Here is a 19,987-nt window from a genome sequence, read left to right on the forward strand (position 1 = left end):
GAATCATTTTTTTATAGACTGCTAGTGTCTGTTTATATTGTATTTTACTCTCGGAATCATAGGTTTTACGCCACCTTCTCTCATGGCTCCTGCAGGTCTGTTTTTGTCTTCTTAGTGTTTCCGTAAACCAAGGTGCTGACGGCATCTTTCTATTTTTGGAAAATGTTTTTTCAGGAACAGCTATGTCTATCGCTGACCCTAGCCATTCTGAAAATTGTTGCATCGCTACATTAACATTTTCCGAAATATTCGGCCATGTGTCAATGAGAGAGGTTCTTAATAAATCTTGGTCAATATCGTTCCAAACCCTAAAGGATTCTTGCATTGGGAAGTGTTGATTACTTTTTTTAGTTTGGGTAATACTAATACTACTCATAATGACAAAGTGGTCAGACCAAGTAAGAGGTAATATTTCATTTATTATTATCTCATTAACATTCGTAAAAATGCCATCTAAAGTATGGCCAGCCTCATGAGTAGGTGTTGTAACCAACTGGGTCAGACCAAGAGTGGTAAAATCGGCCAGGAGAGAAGCGGTTTCGGAGTCATATGAACTTTCCAAATGAAAGTTCAGATCTCCCAAGACCATGAAGGAATCATCAATTGCCAGTGGTTCAATAAGTGGCAGGAAGGACGACAAAAATTCAGCACGAGCTCCTGGTGGTCTATATATTAGTACTCCTTTAAGGTTGTATGAGGGAGTGAGCTTGATGGAAAACTGCAGTGCTTCACAGGTTTTCGAGGGTAAGGACAGAGTTCTGACTGGAAAGTTGCTCCGGGCGATGATAGCCAACCCTCCACCTCGTTTCCCCTGTCTATCATGTCGATATACAGAATACCCATTGGGGACGGCCACCACAAGATCCGGGCCAGATGTATCCCCCATCCAAGTTTCTGTAATGAAGAGAAGATCTATTTTTTTGTCCTGTATTAAGTCAGTGATTTCCTGTCTATGTTTTCCCAGAGACCGTGCGTTTATAAGAGAGAGAATAATATCACTATGCTTGTTGTTAGATGTTTGATATGATATAGTTTTTTTAGCAACCAGCGGTATCTGATAATTACAACCAGAGCAGAAAGTACTCACTTTATCACCATCATTAGGCTGGTATTGGAGGCATCCCTGCTTCCTACACGGTCTCAATTGTTGTAGATCAGCGACGGAATAACTCTTCCAATCGCTCCTCACTGAACCAGGGGTCATGGCGCTGGGCGCGGATCCGGCGCGGACGGGCGCAGACGGGCTCGCCTTTGGCGCGCCTTTGGCGCGCCGCCGGCGCGCCCGCTGCGCGGACGAGCCATCACTCCCCTTTTATCCAGTGCTGAGGAGGGTGGGAGGCGTCCAGCTACTGGACCGCCACCCTTCCCTCTCCCAGTATGGCGGCTATAGTCCCAGGCTTCAGCACGTAATCTGCTGACCTGTGAAGAGCGTGGGGAAGCGGCGCTTCCTTCTGGTGAGGCTCAGAGGTAAAAATGAACAAAGTTTGAAATAAACTGCCACAAATAAAATATAAATGCACACGTTTTAAAATTGTAAACGAGCCCCCGGCTTTCCGCCTCAGGGGTAGAGACCACAATGAAATCAGTGCGCTGCACTCCTGGTGCTGTTTAAATAGTCTGGGAGGGCGGGAGGCGTCCAGCTACTGGACCGCCACCCTTCCCTCTCCCAGTATGGCGGCTATAGTCCCAGGCTTCAGCACGTAATCTGCTGACCTGTGAAGAGCGTGGGGAAGCGGCGCTTCCTTCTGGTGAGGCTCAGAGGTAAAAATGAACAAAGTTTGAAATAAACTGCCACAAATAAAATATAAATGCACACGTTTTAAAATTGTAAACGAGCCCCCGGCTTTCCGCCTCAGGGGTAGAGACCACAATGAAATCAGTGCGCTGCACTCCTGGTGCTGTTTAAATAGTCTGGGAGGGCGGGAGGCGTCCAGCTACTGGACCGCCACCCTTCCCTCTCCCAGTATGGCGGCTATAGTCCCAGGCTTCAGCACGTAATCTGCTGACCTGTGAAGAGCGTGGGGAAGCGGCGCTTCCTTCTGGTGAGGCTCAGAGGTAAAAATGAACAAAGTTTGAAATAAACTGCCACAAATAAAATATAAATGCACACGTTTTAAAATTGTAAACGAGCCCCCGGCTTTCCGCCTCAGGGGTAGAGACCACAATGAAATCAGTGCGCTGCACTCCTGGTGCTGTTTAAATAGTCTGGGAGGGCGGGAGGCGTCCAGCTACTGGACCGCCACCCTTCCCTCTCCCAGTATGGCGGCTATAGTCCCAGGCTTCAGCACGTAATCTGCTGACCTGTGAAGAGCGTGGGGAAGCGGCGCTTCCTTCTGGTGAGGCTCAGAGGTAAAAATGAACAAAGTTTGAAATAAACTGCCACAAATAAAATATAAATGCACACGTTTTAAAATTGTAAACGAGCCCCCGGCTTTCCGCCTCAGGGGTAGAGACCACAATGAAATCAGTGCGCTGCACTCCTGGTGCTGTTTAAATAGTCTGGGAGGGCGGGAGGCGTCCAGCTACTGGACCGCCACCCTTCCCTCTCCCAGTATGGCGGCTATAGTCCCAGGCTTCAGCACGTAATCTGCTGACCTGTGAAGAGCGTGGGGAAGCGGCGCTTCCTTCTGGTGAGGCTCCCTACATTTTTTGTTATACCATTTCTGGGGACGGGTAGGTGCTTTAGTAGTTCCCTGGTGACATGGTTGTGAGAGCAGGGATTTTAGATCATCGAAACAACGGTTATGGAGGTTTATGATGTTATTGGCCGTTTCGAGGTTATCCTCCAACTGATCATATGTCATCATTTCGTTATATATGTTGTTAACCACTGTGGTGACCTTATTCCCAAGTGTTTCGTCCTCCACAATTTTGGACCATTTTAACCTCTTCCTATCGTTTGTTAGGAAGGCGTCCCCAGTCTGTGAGGTACCGGGTTCCTCTAATCTCACAAGTCCTGGCAACCTTAGTTGCAGAGACAAGGGGTTATGGTCGCTTTCTGGACGGGGTAGTACTTCCATGTCCACCAGCAGGGGCCAGTCTCTTAGTTTTAACAGGATGTAGTCAATACGACTTCTTCTTAACCCGTTATCAAATGTGTAATTGGCTTCCTGATCTGAACTTGCACGGCCATTACAGGCCCGAAAACCCCTGTTTAGACAAAAAGCCATCCAATTCACCGCTGCCTCAGTTGCAGTTACCGGTTTAGCGGACAGCAAATCAGGAATGCCCCATACTGCATCCTCCGCGGAGCCCCAACTATCCCCTGGGTCGAGTAACGGCTCAAAGGTACAGTTTAGGTCTCCTGCAAGGAGAGTAACATGATCACTATCTAAGGCTGCCAGGTTAAAGTCCAATACTTCCAACAGGGGGGGGGAGCGGCCTCCCGGCAAACCTCGAGCATATATATTGATCAGGATCAAATCCCGATGACCAGACTTGCTCAGCTTGATAATAAGGAGGTCTGGGTTTAGTTCTGTAGGGTGATATCCCAAGGATTGTTTCACCCAAATCAGTAAGCCCCCTGAGGGCACGCCCTTTGGCACTTCTAATGGCGGGTTTAAAGAAATTAACATAACCCTGCCTGAATATTGGGTCAGTTGCCCAGGTTTCCTGGAGTAGGATGATATCAAATTTATCCATAAACTCCAGCCAATCTTCAGAGTGAATACGGCCCTTAACCCCAGCAACATTCCAGGACACAAGGGTAAGTATTTCTGGGGTGGAAACCACGGGAGGGGCCACCATATCTAAAACTGCAAGGGTGCCCTATCCATCCCCTCCGTCCCACCCAATTTCAATTCTCCCAATGGTGTTCTGGTTTTTCCCAGTCGTCGAGGGGACTCCCACTTCCCTCGACGTTGATTTTGAGATCCCTATTAATGCTGGAACCCCCATACACTCTTCCACTATAGGTACAAGCTGTGGAGACTCCTGACTCGGCCTCACAGTCCGAGACCCAAGATTTTCTATGGGTTCGGGTAAGCAAGATGTAGTTTGAAGTCAATCAATGGCCTCGAGGTCAGATAAAGGGCCAAAATGATTGAAAAGGGGTGGGAATTGCGGAAGTTGGGGTGTCCTTATCATAGGGTAACTCCTAGTGGCGGGTCGTCCGTATTTAGGGCCCTTTAAGGTAGAACTCTGCCTGTACGGGTAAAAGTATGATAGGCCCAAGGTCTGGACATCCCCCTGTCTGGCAAACCTAGCTTCTCTACGAATCGTATCCACCACCCAAGGGTCCTTAAACGAGATTAAGATGCAATCACCCTCCAGATCTTTAGTGCCATGGCCCACCCAGTCAACTCTTCTTACGAACAGGATTTCAGTTGGCGAAGATGGAGGTAAGGGTCGATTTTTATTTAACCAATAAATCACCTTATTACGCAGGTCACCATAGGTCTCCCTCTTGCCAGGTTGTAGGGGGGCTACACCAGTCAATACTATTGTATATAGTGTAGCCTCCATGGGGAGGTCAGCCCGCGGGGTAGTGTACCTGGGGTGCTTTTCTGCCATGGGATTTGTAATACTACGGTGGTTAGCTAAGGGCCCGTGGGGAGGATGCCGGGGGATGTTTAGACTAGGTTTTGCCAAAGAAAGTGGTTTGATAGTATGGGGTCCAGCAGGGTTTGATCTATCCGGTTTATCCGTGGGCTTCGTCATGTGGGTGTGTTGAGACGGGGCCTCGGATACCTTGCTTGAGGTGAATTTAGAAACTCCACCCCTCATTGGTCTATTAGTTACTGGCCCTGAGGATTTATGGTTAGTGGAATTATTAATAAGAGTGTTAGGAATGTTTAGTGTCTTTGGGGCTGGGTGTGAAGAAATAACCCCCCCTGGGCTCGTGCCATTTAGAGATGATAGCAGGGCTGAATTCGTGTTGGCTACAGCCTCCAGTGTGTCTATTTTTAAGGTCATTAACCTAGTCCGCTCCAAAACAGGTAATAAAAGATTTTTCATCAAAGCCTCAATTTTTGCCAGCAGGGATTCGTCACTATTTTGGCATGTTGGGCATGGATTTGAAGATCCTAAGGAAATGAGGGAGGGGCATAAAACATTTGGAAATGCACTAGGGCATTGCTTTTCGCTGGGATGGCCAAGTGCCGGTGTGGGGTTGCCAGTAATATCTTTTAATTTAGGCATCTTACGTTCTCTCCCTCCCATGTAACTCATGTCTTGCTTTCTCTTCCTTGATACCATGTCTGTGCCTAGGGGGTCTATGTGAGTTAGCATATTAGACACAGTCTTGGGAGAATCAGGTGATGAGTGGGCGGGTTCCGAACTATATTCGGACACTAGACTATCCTGGGATGCGGTTTCCCCACTTGCCTCATGGTCGTCCAGGTGGTGTTCAGCATAGACTGGTGTATGTACAGGAAGCTCAACCCCCTCACTATCCATGTGGACTATTGCATCAGTAGTATCTAAATGAATACAATTAAAAGCTGCATGTGCATGTGCGTGTGCCACGGGACTAGGAATCGTGGCCAACCTACCCAGCGAAGAGCGTTTTCCGCTGACTAGGTCAATTGAGAGTCGTTTTTCCACCATAGCAATTTCTTTTTCTAAAATTCCCGTGGCACGTGTAATAAAAGCATCCAATGGACCCGATACCACTCCTTTGGGTGTTTGGATTTGGACAGTGCGTATTTTGCCTGATCTTAGGGGCATGATATCTAATTAGCACCAGCTACGGTTATGAAGACTAGGCACACTGTTTACACAGAATGTAATAATGGCTTGGTAGCCCTCACAGTCAATAGAATGTTTCTTGTGTCCAACCACTCTCTACTAGGGAATGGGTTGTTGCTGACAAGTCCGCCTACCTTACATGCATCACAACGGTGCAGGGGATATGGGCCGGGGCCGTCCTCTGCCGTCCTCTGCCGTCCTCGAACGGCCTCAAACGGCCCGCTATTAGCCCGGTCTTTGCCCCGGGCTGCGTCCCGCGCTGTGGAGAGATTGTCCCAGTTATAGTAGCGTTGAGAGCGGGGGGCGGGCCGACAGGGAGAGCGGACCGGAAGTTGATGACGGTCTTGCAGGGACTCCTGGGAAATGGAGTCCCTGGCACGCTCGCAGCCCTGCAGCCCTCAGCCCAAGTTGGTTTTGCCCCCGGTGGATGACTCAGTCAGTCAGCTGCCCCTCTCGACGATGCGGCACCCGCGGAGCGGGTGCGGCGAGGTCCGGTGTCGGTGCTTGTAGTGGCCAACCAAAGGTAAGCGCGTCCTGGCAATGCGCTTCTGCGAGTAAAATAATGTCCCACTGGTGGATGAGCAGGAAGGGGTTTAAAAAGCCCTCCAATGGGCGGGGGGCAGGCCGACAGGGAGAGCGGACCGGAAGTTGATGACGGTCTTGCAGGGACTCCTGGGAAATGGAGTCCCTGGCACGCTCGCAGCCCTGCAGCCCTCAGCCCAAGTTGGTTTTGCCCCCGGTGGATGACCCAGTCAGTCAGCTGCCCCTCTCGACGATGCGGCACCCGCGGAGCGGGTGCAGCGAGGTCCGGTGTCGGTGCTTGTAGTGGCCAACCAAAGGTAAGCGCGTCCTGGCAATGCGCTTCTGCGAGTAAAATAATGTCAGTTCAGTACCTGGGATTTAGAAGGCTGGAGGGTTGGTATCTCTATCTCAGGGCTTGATATTCCAGCTGCCTGCGAGGGCGGCTTGGAAGCGCCGGAGCTGGATTTCTCGGCAGGAGAAAAGGCAGCGTCTCTCTCTCAGCGCGTCAGAAAGGAGGGGCAGCGTCTGTGGGCTTCGCGGTCAGCTGGGCTCCTCGGCAAGTCTCGCTGCTCCAATCTTGTCACCACCTCGTGTGTTTGCTTAAGGCAATGTCGGTATTATTTATACCTGAAAGGTGCCGAGATTGACGTAAGGATGGACATAAATACGTCAATAAGGATGTCATACGAACTGGTCGTTCGCACATTCTTTACTGAAGTTCTCGGCTAAATCAAAACAATGGCTGTGGGGATTTCCCAGGTCGTGGTAGGTTTGATTTGTTTTGAGAACACCGTATGCCTATTAGGGGGCTGGAGAAATAGTGCTTGCCTAATGAGATGGCATGCGCTATGACCTAATCAGATAACGGGCTTCTGTGCCGTTGTATGGCTAATCAGATAACGGGTTTCTGTGCAGTTGAATGGCTGCTAGTTAATTATTAACCAGACAAGGGTCAGAAATAGGGGGATCGATACAGTACCCATAGTAAATACATCACAGAAGCTTGCAAGTGGATGTACAGAGGTTGAATACTTTAGGCCCAAAGACCTACACAAGTTCCTTTCCCTGCTAAAGGTGTTCAAATGGGCTGGGCTTTTGGGCGTCTGGTTTCTTGTTTCCTGCTAAATACTAAAAGCCTCTTTTGTTTAATTTGGTACCTCGTTGATAAGTGTTGCTTTTACGCCTTTTCTCTTTGTTGTAGATTGCTATGCGACTCTGGCACGTGTCTCCTTTTGGTTGGCAGAGTGCTCCATGTGAGCTGGTGTTTGCCAGAACTCAGTATTGGCTCTTAATTCTCAATAGCGACACCAGTGACAGTCCACCACTTGGTGGCGCTGTTTGTTCTAATTTTGAGGTGAGCACAACAGTGTGTTCTCACCTGTTTCATTTACCATGTAATGCAATATACTTTTTTTTTTAAATCCCTGACCCTCAGGCAATTCTAACAGCTTTTTTTTTGGGGGGGGGGGGTTGGGGGGCAAGCAAAAACCGAAGTGTCATTCTTGTAGTAGTGTGAAGTAGTTGTGTTGGTATGGCATTGACAGCGCTGGCAGGGGAAATGGGAGGAGGGAGGTGCAATGGCATACCGAGAAGAAACCACGCACCTACGTTTTTTTACAAATTAAGCACTGGACCGTTAGCATTGCGAGATCCGATACTCCTATTTCATTTTGGAGAGTGCACGTTTGATAGTTCGGAAGATTTTTACCTGGTTTTCTCACTCTGAGGTGGGCCAAGTTGTAAAGTGTTTATGTTGTGGTGCAGCTGTGTCCATTTTACGTCTGCTGGGATGAAGCTACTTATTCTTCTGTACTTCAGTTCATAAAATGTGACATTTGTGCCATTTAGATGAATCCCCTTACAAATAGTGCGCAGTAGTTATCAGCGATAGCAGACATTTATGCTGCTGTGTGAAGTCCTGTTTTCCTGATACAGATCTCAGACTAAACTTCCACCATGGACCCCCTTTCTGTCATGCTTAATTATTCCTCTAAATTAACCCTTAGTGTTTTGCTAAGACCTAGTTGACAGCATTGATTTGTACATATGGACGCCATCTTGATTTCTTCTGATTTCTTTTTCTGCTGGATCCATTCCTCGAGGTGTGCAGTGTGAATCACACCAACCAGCACCTGTATCCCTCTTCTATTCCCAGGCATTAGCTATAGTTACATACACATCTTGTGTCCTCTGTTGTGCTACCTTTAATAAGCAAGGTTTACAAAACCTTTAATGTCCTTCCAAAATGATATGCAAAGCAAGCTTGAGTGATCTGAATAGACAACATGCTGGTAATTGCACATGCCTGTTCTGAATTCTCTCACAAAAGATTAGCTAAAAGTACGTGTTTCAGCACATCATTGCTTGCATGTCACTTTTTAAAATGGCGCCTTGAGCCCATCCCATTTAATCCATGCTAGATTTGTTGAGCGGGACGAACTTTAATTAAGAAACAAAGATCTCAGGCACTCACTACCCACCGACCTCCATTCTCGAATTCGCCACTACCAACCAACTTGCCAGATTCGGGGGGAGTTCTTTCTCTCATCTTGCCTCATCCCACTGGAACAAACTAACTTTGCAGACTCTTAAAACAGGAACACAGATGGATTTGCTCAGGGGCCGGAATTTTTTTAGCCTACTTTAATCAGGGCTGATTTGCATGATTGCACAAACGCTATTGTCTGTCAAATTTAGACATCAATGGTGCAAGAGCGATTTATGACAGACCCTAAAAACACGTATTATTTCTTCTTTTAGAACGTTTTATGCACATTTATACTCCTTTGCCTAAGACTTTTGTTAATCATACTTTTTACATTACTTTCTCTTTCCACTGCCCAGGATTCACCCACCAAAAGGTCTCATGCTCTCTCAGGTCCACCACCTACCACATCTATCAAAGAGTGCCCTGTAGTCTCAAGCTGTGTCTTCTCACAGAGCACCAGAGCCTGTTTTGACACTCCAAGAAGGCCATCAGTAGCTAGATGCCTTGCATGGTATTGCCTGGCTCTCATCTCCCCTCACACAGCAGTTACTCGATCGGGGCAAAACACTGCCGGAGCTCCTTGGGGGCCTCCATTAGCAGGCTGCTGCCCCCACTAATGCAGCCCGCCCAGCCGCAGTCAGCCAGACTCCCCATGTTGAAGCACAGTTCTTAGGAGGAGCCACTCATGCCTCCTGAGTATCTGTTGATGTTCTAGTACCACCCTGCTGGGTGCCACATGCCCTCTTGTGCAGTCTCCCCTGCGTTCTGCCTCCTCAGCACGGCTCGACTTTCAGAGCAAGTACGGGTCTATGCAGTAGTGTAGCGGGAGCACGGGGACAGTTGCCCCAGGCACAAAATTCTTAGGGGAGCAAAATTTTAAAGGAAAAAAAAATTGTGGTGGAAGGGACTCAGGAAGTGCTAACCGTCCACGTGTTAGGGGGCGCAATACTTGCCTTGCCCCGGGTGCTGGCAACCCACGCTATGCCTCTGGGTCCATGTGATGCAGGGTACGACTCACAGACTGCACACTGGCTCATACAGTAGACGGTGACATGCTGTACCAGGCAGCACACTTTATTAAACGACACTCTGTAGAAGATGGCATGCTGCACACCAAAACATAGATGGCACACTCAACCTCGGGTCAGTGAACACGGTTTTACAAGAAAGATGGTGGGTGGTCCCTGGTGTCTGCAGAGGCAAGTAACTTTAAATTCAATTGCGTTATTCCACCAGTGAGCAACACTACCCCATTGCAAGTACATTTGAAAAGTAGTACTTACTTCTAAAGCTTCACATAGTACCAAGTGGGGGAATTTCTGATATTTATCTTTACAGGGATTTCTTTGTATGGTTTTAATCACAATTAAGTTTTGCACATAGTGTCGCACATAAAGCATGGAATGTCACGCCTAAACAATGGTAATGTCACACATAAGCAATCTGAAACTTGGCAGCTGTGAAAATAAGAATAAAGTAGATTATTGCAGCTCATGATTACTCAACAGAAAATATTGGTAATAATTCTCTGATTGAGAATCAGGGTGGTAGATGAAACAGTGAGTCACGAGGAGTGCCAGGTTTCAATATCTGTTTTGTAGCTTTAAAACTGTGATTCATTACAGTATTATGCTAAGCCGACCGCTGAGGGAGAACTCTGTATGCCCTTGTTTGCTAACCGGTTATAATAATTCCTGTCCCAACAATCTTTGGTAGGGGTTCACTCATAACATAATGCAGTTAAAGCATGAGTGAAATATCGGCTGAGCCTAATCTTGTAGCGAAATTTGACAAAAGAAGATAATTCTGGGAAAAAGAACAGTGGTATGCACACTTTTCAAAATTGTTAGAAAGGATTTCTCGAGCACCCACAATTTGTCTGAGCGCTTAGTACAGGCCGGTCCTTTGTTTTTTATGTACTTTGAAGAAAAATGTTTAAAGGCGTGGAAGATGAGAACTTTCTGTCATACTTGGCGATCTGGAAAAGTTGTGGAACACGCTCAAGACCTTTTTTTTTTTTTTCATTTATCCTCAACTTTTAGGACAGATACGAGCGTTGGTTACCAACAACATTTTAAACACCAGGTACAATACTACAAATCCTGGGTTTTTCCTTAACTGTATTATCGAAGCAGCCTGCATTCCTTTGTGCTAACACTGTGTCTTATTCAAGATGATGGACAAAAACTCAGATTCAAAACCTCTGCCTCTTGAATTGTGTACTTCGGAATGATTAGAATTTCACTCCGTTTTTCTACAATTGTCATGTCATAATATAATTTTCCCAGGGAGTTTGCCTTCTAACTCTTCCTGTGTAAATCTATGTCAGGATTGCGCCTCCTCACCCCACCTGGTTCTAAGAGGTGTGTTGAGTGGTGCCGGAATAAATTAGAGAGGGGGTTTCCCCTAAGATGTGCTTTGCGTATATATTTTAGCCCCTACTTTGTAGAGTATAGGTTTAGTGGTTGTCCAACCTGCGGTCTATTTTTCCTGGCAGCTTCCCTGCCTTGCTCTTCCCCTTCACCATCCATGACAATGCCATTGTAGAGTCGAATGCATGTGTCCAGCTTTAAATCACCTAAACATGAATGGGGCAGGAATGTTTCTTTATGTTCACCTTCACTTGACCAAGTCAGTTAAAGCAGGTCGACTTGTGGCCTGAGAGTTGTGACCCCGGAACAAAGAACTGTGGTATATCCTTCTATACTTTGGGAATGGGTCCTCTTCCATAGGGCCCTCCATAACAGTCCACTGGAGTCTGAGACTATCTTTTTTACTGCCCCATCATCCTCATCTTACAAACTAGCTTGTTTATTTAACTACAAAAGTGGTTGTCCTATTTAGTTTAGCCATAAAAAGTGTGTGTTTGCAAGGCACCTACTTCTGCTGCTGCAAGAGGCTGCAGTTATGTGAGAATAGCATACCGCTCCCACTGGACCAGTCTTTGACTCTTCCCTGTTGTTGAAGTTGTTGATTGCCTTTAATGATTTTTTAAAAGATAATTTTATTGGGTTTTCCAAAAAGTTAAACTTCAACCCCATACATTGACGGCAGTAACAGTGATCTTGTTTCGTATTTATGAAGAGGTCAGGCAGGTTGATACAGGATGAAATACAATTCAGTCTTCTATATCGCTCCTCAGCAATTAGTAATCGCATTTAAGATCACCGTAGTTGACAGCAGCATGAGGCAGTGTTGAAACCCCATGATCCCACGGTACATCACACATTGGAAGCCCAGCGGGCCCAGTACCCCCAACTCAGTACCCCCCACACCAACCCACGACGAGGCAGCCGGCAGCAAATATTCAGTCATTAAATATATTGCCAGGAGTTCACCCCTAGAGACTCCATCCAATCTATTCGTGGGGCACCTCCATTTTTCCCACAAAACTGTAAGGCCCGCCTAAATTATCACCTGACCTCTCCCCTTCCCTCGGGGGGACCCGCCATGCAGCCCATTACTCACCCACTCCTCCATCACCATCTATCTCAACCATTCTCTGCGATCTTCAAGAGGTGCCATATTTTCTCAAACTTTCGAAGACTTACCCGGGCTTTGTACACCTATCCAGGTTCCCTCCCACTTGCACAATGTGGGCTTCCCAATTTCCGCATCACACCACGCCACGGCCAAGGCCATATTACAGCAGTTCAGTGTATACCTATCCAACATCTGCTCCCCCCTAGATGCCTAGGGCTATCATATGAGGCGTAAGTTGGATCAGTATTTCATTTACCCCGATGCTCTCCCAAAGTGTCCTCACCGGCGGGCACTCCCACACCTTATGCAGCAGGGTACTTCTCCGACCACAGACCCTCAAACATAAGGCAGACTCTCCATGCCCCATTTTGTATAGCCTTTCACACGTGTAGCACACTCTATGCAAAAGTTATTATTGTACCAGGCGGAAGCCAGCCCTTATCGCCTCTTCTCGTGGGTAGTGGCAAGTTTTCCCCTCGCTTCGTCTTCCATCCTCCCTAGGTCCTGCTCCCACCTGTCTCTCTATCTAACAGAGGCAAACTATGCGGCAGTAGCATGGTATAGACCTGAGAGATTGCATGCACATGTAAGGGGGACACCAACACCCGAAATTCCAGAAGTGACTCCTCTGATAGGTCTGTTGAGAGAGCCTGATGTTTCCTCATAATGCTCTGAATCTTCACATATCTGAGATATTACACCCGACAGGTCATACTCGGCATGCAGCTCCGGGAATGGAATCAGCCCCCCTCTCTTCAGATGTCTCCCACCATAGAAATTCCCACGCGTCCAATGCCCACGACCTTCAGTCGCTCTGAGCTCCCTCAGTGTATCAGACTCCCACAGAGGTGTCGCAAAAGTGAGCTTCCCCTCCCATCCTAAGAGTCACATTGCCCTCCTCCATATGTCCACCGCTAGGGCGGTTGGCACGGACTGCGATTGCGTTCCCCCCGAACCCTTACAAATACCGCAGGTGACCTGACGGTCCCAGCTCCCATCTTTCTGCTATCAGTGAGGGGTCCTGCTGGCCTAAAAGGACCCAGTCGTTCGCACTAACAAATGAACCGCCCAGTAGTACAATTTCTGTTTGGGCACGACAATTCCCCTGTCCCACGCCTTCCTAGTTAATGTCGCCGGGGCAATCCGGTGGGCCCTTCCATCCCACAGCTGAGTGGCACCATGTAGTACGGATTCTGGAGACAAACAAGAATTTTGACAGGTATATCATATTATAGAGCCCACCCCTCCCCATTAGTGACAACAGCAAGGAGCACAGTGGCCCCAGTCCTTCGTATACTCCTCCAGAATCCTCTCCAGATTTTCCAGGAGGAACAAGTCCTCTCCTGTAGTCACATACATGCCCAGGTATCTAAAACCCCGGGGTTCCCAGCGCACCGGGAGGGACACCAGGGAAGAAGCCCAGTAGGACAGAGGGAAGGCATCCTATTTCTCCTAGTTAATGCGGAGCCCTGAGTAGACCCCGAAGATATTTAGGCTCTCCAACACACATGAGAGAGAGCGGCCCAGGTATGATTATATTGCTCAACACTAAGCTCGGCCCCCCTCCCTTTTTTCTAATTTTTGCATTAAGAGGCTTGGCCGGGATGCGCATTGAGCCAGTTGAGTGAATCTGAGATATGGTGCGGGAGGCTCACGGAGACACTTCTCCTGTTCAGATTTGGACCTTCACTGAGCCGGGAGAGGTCTGGGACTGGCTGGAGGTATGGTGCAGAGTTGACGTTCGGGGCGACCCAGATCGGTGAGAGCGGTAACAAGGGAAAACACAGAGATGCCAGGATCCAAATCAGGAAGAGGAAAATTTCACCAATAAAAACTCTGACAAATAAGCCAGCACTGCAGGAACTTAGTTAGGAGGTTCGACCTTCCTGGTGCCCATGAGATGCAGAGAGACCTCCCAAAGATAAGGTTGCACAGTCTGGATGCATGTATGGCCTTCGGCACGGGCGAGTGGCCGTACATGTTTCCAGTTTTAGAGCGCATGGGGTTGGGCGGAAAGTTTATCGAATGGCTGCAGCTGCTATGTACCGCACCTCCGAAGCATAAATTGTGACGGAAGAATTCACATACTTGGGTATCTATATCACCTTCAGGGAGGATCTTTTCTATGAGCGTAATCTCCTCGCTCCACTGGCTCAACTACAGGGAGACATGCACCACTGGCATGCCCTGCCGCTATCCCTGCTGGGAAGAGCGGCGTTATTTAAAATGATGGCCCTACCGCGGTTCCTTTATGCTCTGCAAAATACACCCTATAAGATTCCCAAAGCGTACTTCAAGTCCATAGACAGGGGGGGTCAGGAACCTGCTCTGGGACGGGAAGCCTTCCCTTATATCAGCCCACAAACTGACTAGTGGCTGGTACGACGGAGGAATCGTACTCCCCAACATTCGGGCGTACTACTGGGCAGCCCAATTGGTAGTCCTCAACAAATGGGTTTACTGCGCACAGGGTGATCCGTCGTGTCATATGGACTAGTGGTTGATGGGAGTCGGGGTACAGCGAAGCACTATTTACCAATCCCAAAAAGCAGAAGCTAACGGGGGCCCACTGCCCAACTGGTTGCCATCTGGCATATAGTTACTAAACATCTCAGATGGGGGAATAAGGTGACATTCGATACAACCCTCTGGTGGGCATAGTGCCTGGGAAAGTTGGGCTGCCACCAAGGCTTTAATAAATGGGATACCATAGGCATCTCAAGATGAATGATCTGTGGGCAAGGGTGGGGGGGGTGGGGGGGGTGGGGGGGGAAATAATCCTATTTACAGAACTGCAGAAAGTATACAAGCTCTCCAAGAAGGAACTCTTTAAATATTACCAAATTCAGCATGCTCTCAGGGGGGCGGTCCCCGGAGGGTAGGACGTACCGGAGGCATCACCATTAGAGAACAGTCTCCTATCCGAGCATATGCAATGCAAAGCCATTTCCCCGACCTACCATAAAATTATCAACAACTTACTTGACCCGCTGCTCACTCTACGTGAAGTGGCAATATCATCACAATTGTGTCTCATTCAGCTGAAAACACTCCATAGATCATACATCACATGCACCACACTGGTGGGCAAGACTGATGAGGCTGGGTGGAAAAGGCTATATGGGAGGGTGGTCACTTTCTTCCATATTTTCTGGGGGTGTCCCTTGATTCAGTCATACTGGGAAGCAATAGTTACGCGTATGAAAGATGCATGTGGGGGGGGTTCATTCCATTGTTGCCTAAACTGTGATATTGAATATATGGGATGCAACTCATATGAATTGGACTGAACAGCTTTGGACTACTATGGGCCTCATGATTGCAAAACATAATATTGCCCCGAGGTGGTGAGCAGCATAGCCGCCAGCCTTGGTGGATTGGGATTGAGACATGGACTTGTTCATGATTGCTGAAGTCGAGGTCTATAAGAACAGAGGATGCCCCCGGAAGTGGGACATGGTTTGGGGAAAATGGAATTCTTTCCGAGGGAATATTTGCAGTCATCCTCACGCCCGGGGCATACGTACAGATGGAGCAAGTGGTAGAGTGGGGCCTCGGACGAAGACAGGTGAGGTGGTCTTTAATGCTTAGGTACATAAGAAGTCTCAGTAACTGTAATTGTCTTCTATGTCTAGTGAGACTGGTCAACGTATCGCTTCTGCATTGCTTTGTTGATATGCTTAATAAACTGATTGTACAAAAAAAAGTGCGGGAAACAGTTCAGTTTGTAGAGGGGCTTTTGTTATTGAGCAAAAGCAATTAGGTAAGATTCCTCTGCTTTTCTTTCATGTTTATTAATTTAGCCAGAATTTCTTGGCAAACTGTCCAACCAATATTTCCACTTGCATAAAGAGAAAGAGGGGTAGCTTCTTTCAAGAAGATGCTTCAATGAAATACTTTGCACTTGTATTTGTGGTTGTATAGTTTATTTCCTTTTCAAGAGATAAAAAAGAGTTGGGATGCAGACGTAAAACATGTGGAAGGTGACATAGGGAAGATACGCGTATCTTACTTGAATTTGTAAGTCTAATAGTCAGTGGTTTGAATATGTCTTTTTGTGTTACATGGATATAAAAAACTCAGTCTCTATACTTCGCTAGTGTTGGCAGCCATGAAAGCCAGATGCCTTTAATGGCGTTGGAGTTAAGATATAATCATAACTTTGTAGACCAACTGAAAATCAATCCTTTTTTTCAGGTGATATTCTGGATGATGATTGTGATGACTTTGTGCCTCAGCACCTAGTGATGGAAGATGGGACATGTCCAGAAGATTTCTTCGAGGGACCTGAAACTCTGACTGTTACAGCTGTGGCTGCATCTGCTCGCCAATCTCCACGAATTCAGAAAAAGAAACCTCATTCTTTCAAAGGTAAAGATTGCTTCTTTTTAAGATTTCCTTTTCGGTTTGGTTCTAATCGATATAGAGCCTTTAGCCAAGTTAGTAAAGCAGTAAACCCGTACAATTGTATGAAATCAAAGTCATCTCACTGAACAAACTGGTGTCTAGCTATACCAGCTTACCCTGTACTCAGTTTTGGCATGTGTTTTGTTTTAAAACTGCTTATATGTACATTGTTACGAGCTGTGATTCGTACCTATCAAGTTTTTATGTATTTATAATGCTTTTGCGCTTTGCACTTTTATGTTTCATTGAACCAAAATAAAGTTCATAGATTGACTCATGAATAAGGTACTGGGAGGTCGATGGTGGGGTGGGTGCAATACCACACTAACCTAAAGCATTATTCAGGATCATGTTGATTTTCCTCATTCCACTGTGCACAAGATTGCCTACTTATCACCTTCCCAAGGTCCGAGTCGGCTCCCTCAAAAATGTGTTGTCTGACAAGGTCCTGAATATTTAAATAGACATCTTGCATTCACCTTTACCTTCCACTTCAGTCTTCTGCACTAAATTCCACTGATCGAAAACCAGGCCGAATTCCCCCTTTTGTACCTCAGTTTCCTAAGCTCACAAGAGTGTTCTTTTTTATAAAGTGCTCCACTAAGCTGTGAAGTAAGGATCATGCTTTATCAAATACTTAACATTAAATAACCTCAAGATTGAACACACAACTGTAGTAGGTGCACTAGCCCACCAATCTATGTTATTGGCATTGGAACTGCAGCAGATGTTCAACCTCCTATGCTATCTCCTTAAGAGTGGGTCTGTAACCTGCAGGTGATACAATGCCTGCTGCATATATTCAACTCCATACATCTATTTGTCACCTTTTCTCTTGCTCATTTTGAAAGAGAGAAGTCACTGCACCTCTTACACTCAAGAACCCTGTACCTCAATACTTTTCACCACCGACACCCCATCTACTCTCCCTCTCATTCAATCTCTTTTTTCTGACTACTTTGTTTTGCCTGGTACACATGGCAATTATGGAGAAATCTCAGACTCTACACTTCCCAACCCTCAATCTCATGGTCTGAGATATGCCCCTATCTAGAGTCAGCTTCGAGGTGCAAAGTGGTGTGGAGTGGTGTGGCTCACTGGTTAGAGGCAGCAGACCCGGAAGCAGAAGACGGCCCGGGACCAGGGTTCTATCCCCGACGCGGCAGGGTCGTGGACCAGGGTCAGCGGACTTGATAATTCTCGCCTCGGTGCCTACTCTAACCAGGGATCACACTCGGCAACTCTGGGCATTAGCTTGCCTCATCTCCACAACGGCCCCCCACATACGCCGGGGATGCCTGGTTTCACCTTGGAGATACCCAGTAGGGACCATCTCACAGGGAAAGCCAGGACGGGTTCCCCAGCGGTCTACAGTGCAGAGATTCTCCTTCGGGAGTCGATTCTAGCGCTTTAGAAACCCACAATTAATTAATTAATTAATTAAAATGTTGAATGTGTGAATTCAATTCAGAGCTGCTGATTTACATACTCACTATTTCTACCCTCACAAACTCTACTTAGTAAGCAGAATTTCCAGCAACAGTATAGAATTACCACAGTGCTAGTGTTAAGGGTAAGGTGTGGAAACGTGTGTTACCAAGGGTCGGGGATGGGGGACGCTATTGCTGTATTAGGAGCTTTAATGGTGTATCACACCCAGTTACCTAAAATTAAGTGCAAAGTTAAGTTTGAACATGTAAATTAGGCATGTAAGATGCCCAGACATCCCCATATATTATATAAGTGCCGAACAAGGAATACAAACTAGAGGCATGATCAGAGACCATGGACCAGAACAAAAAGTTGCTAGTGTTTAATCTGACAGAGACTTCACTAATGGAAGAATTACACCAACTGGTCCTTAACAAAAGCCTTGACTTTGTTCAGACACCTACCCTTGAAAATTCAGACTTCACAGCTGAATTCTGCAGAAAGATCAAACTCAATGCCTTCTTTAGAGATAAGGTAAATCCAGCAATGGACGGAGACACCAATTTGAGGACAAAATCCCCATTCTGCCCATCAAACGTAATGGTACCAGTGGAAATCCTTGCTTTAGAACAAGCCTTATTTAGAAGTCAAAGCCATCGACGATGCACCTTTCAAGCCTTTCCACAACACCTCTAAATATGAACAGCTGGCACTGAAATAACTCACAGATAACCAGGATTTGGTAAGCAAGACAGCCGATAAAGGTGGAGGAATTGTTGTACTGAAGAAAACCAACTACCGGACACAATGTATTACTCTACTCTCCGATAGCAGATACTACAGACCACTGGCAGAAGATCCAACACCCAGACTACGCAGGACAATGGAAAACCTGGTGCAGGAAGCAAAAACCAACTACTGATTATTAAAGAAAGAGGCAGAATATTTACTTGCGAATTAACCAAGAACACCATACTTTTATTCGCTGCCCAAGATGTCTAAAAACAAGATGCCCATGCCATACCTCCTCCTGACGACCAATAGTGTCAGGCATCAGCTCAACTTGGGACCACTGTCACAATTCACCAACTACTTTCTGCGAGCGATTGTCCAATGCACTCGCACCTACGTAAAGGACACCAGAGACCTTCTGAATCTACTTAAGGACCAACGATATGACCCGTAACCTACTAGTAGGATTAGACATTGAAAGCCTGTACACCAGCCTACCAGAAGACACTGCTTTGAAAACCATTGACGAAATCCTACTTGAAGAGGATTGGAGATACAAAACACCAAGACACTTTATCCTAGAATGTTGTAGATTGACACTGACTGAAAATTTCTTAGAGTTGAGGGCTCATTATACCTCCAGATCCATGGAACTTCTACAGGCAGCACAATTGCCCCATGTCTGGCAGGCCAGTATGTCAGCACCTTTGAAGACACACATTTGCTGAACATCTCTTATCCATTCCAACAGAGGATACTCTTCTGGAAATGATACATTGATGAAATCCTCATCATCTGGCAGGGAAATCCAGATACAATACAGGAATTCCTAAGGTGGCTCAATACTTAAGACCATTTCCTAAGATGCTCCTGTATGGCACATGAGACCACACTAGACTTCCTAGATGTCACCATCTTCGCCGAAGGCACAGGTCTAAAACGAAAACATATTACAAGCCCACAGATAAAAACATCCAAGACTATCTACTCCATACTCAACAGTGGAAAGTGCAAAAAAAACTCCAATACTGTTATCCGTCTAGGGTCCCCAACCTGTGGCTCATGCTTTGTGTGCCACTTAACCAAGGCAGCCAAGACACTAGACCACAACGACAACCTCAGTCGTCTTTAGGAAGGCATACAAACTACAATACAACACATGTGATCTACATGATGACATGTCCCTGCCGACTCAGATACACTGTAATGACATGCAGAAAAGTAAAAACACACATA

At 46.8% G+C, this 19,987-nt stretch overlaps 1 protein-coding gene across 1 annotated transcript in view; it reads left to right on the plus strand.

Moving 5' to 3' along the window:
* The window catches only part of SYNJ2 (synaptojanin 2), a 724,073-nt gene that overhangs the window by 632,148 nt on the left and 71,938 nt on the right, over positions 1 to 19,987 (plus strand). The window contains exon 22 of the mRNA XM_078649121.1: positions 16,379 to 16,552. Coding sequence (XP_078505247.1) covers positions 16,379 to 16,552 — 174 coding nt within the window. The remainder of the gene's footprint in view (positions 1 to 16,378; positions 16,553 to 19,987) is intronic.

The sequence above is a fragment of the Lissotriton helveticus genome, chromosome 6, assembly GCF_964261635.1.
Source record: "Lissotriton helveticus chromosome 6, aLisHel1.1, whole genome shotgun sequence".
Classification (NCBI taxonomy): domain Eukaryota; kingdom Metazoa; phylum Chordata; class Amphibia; order Caudata; family Salamandridae; genus Lissotriton; species Lissotriton helveticus.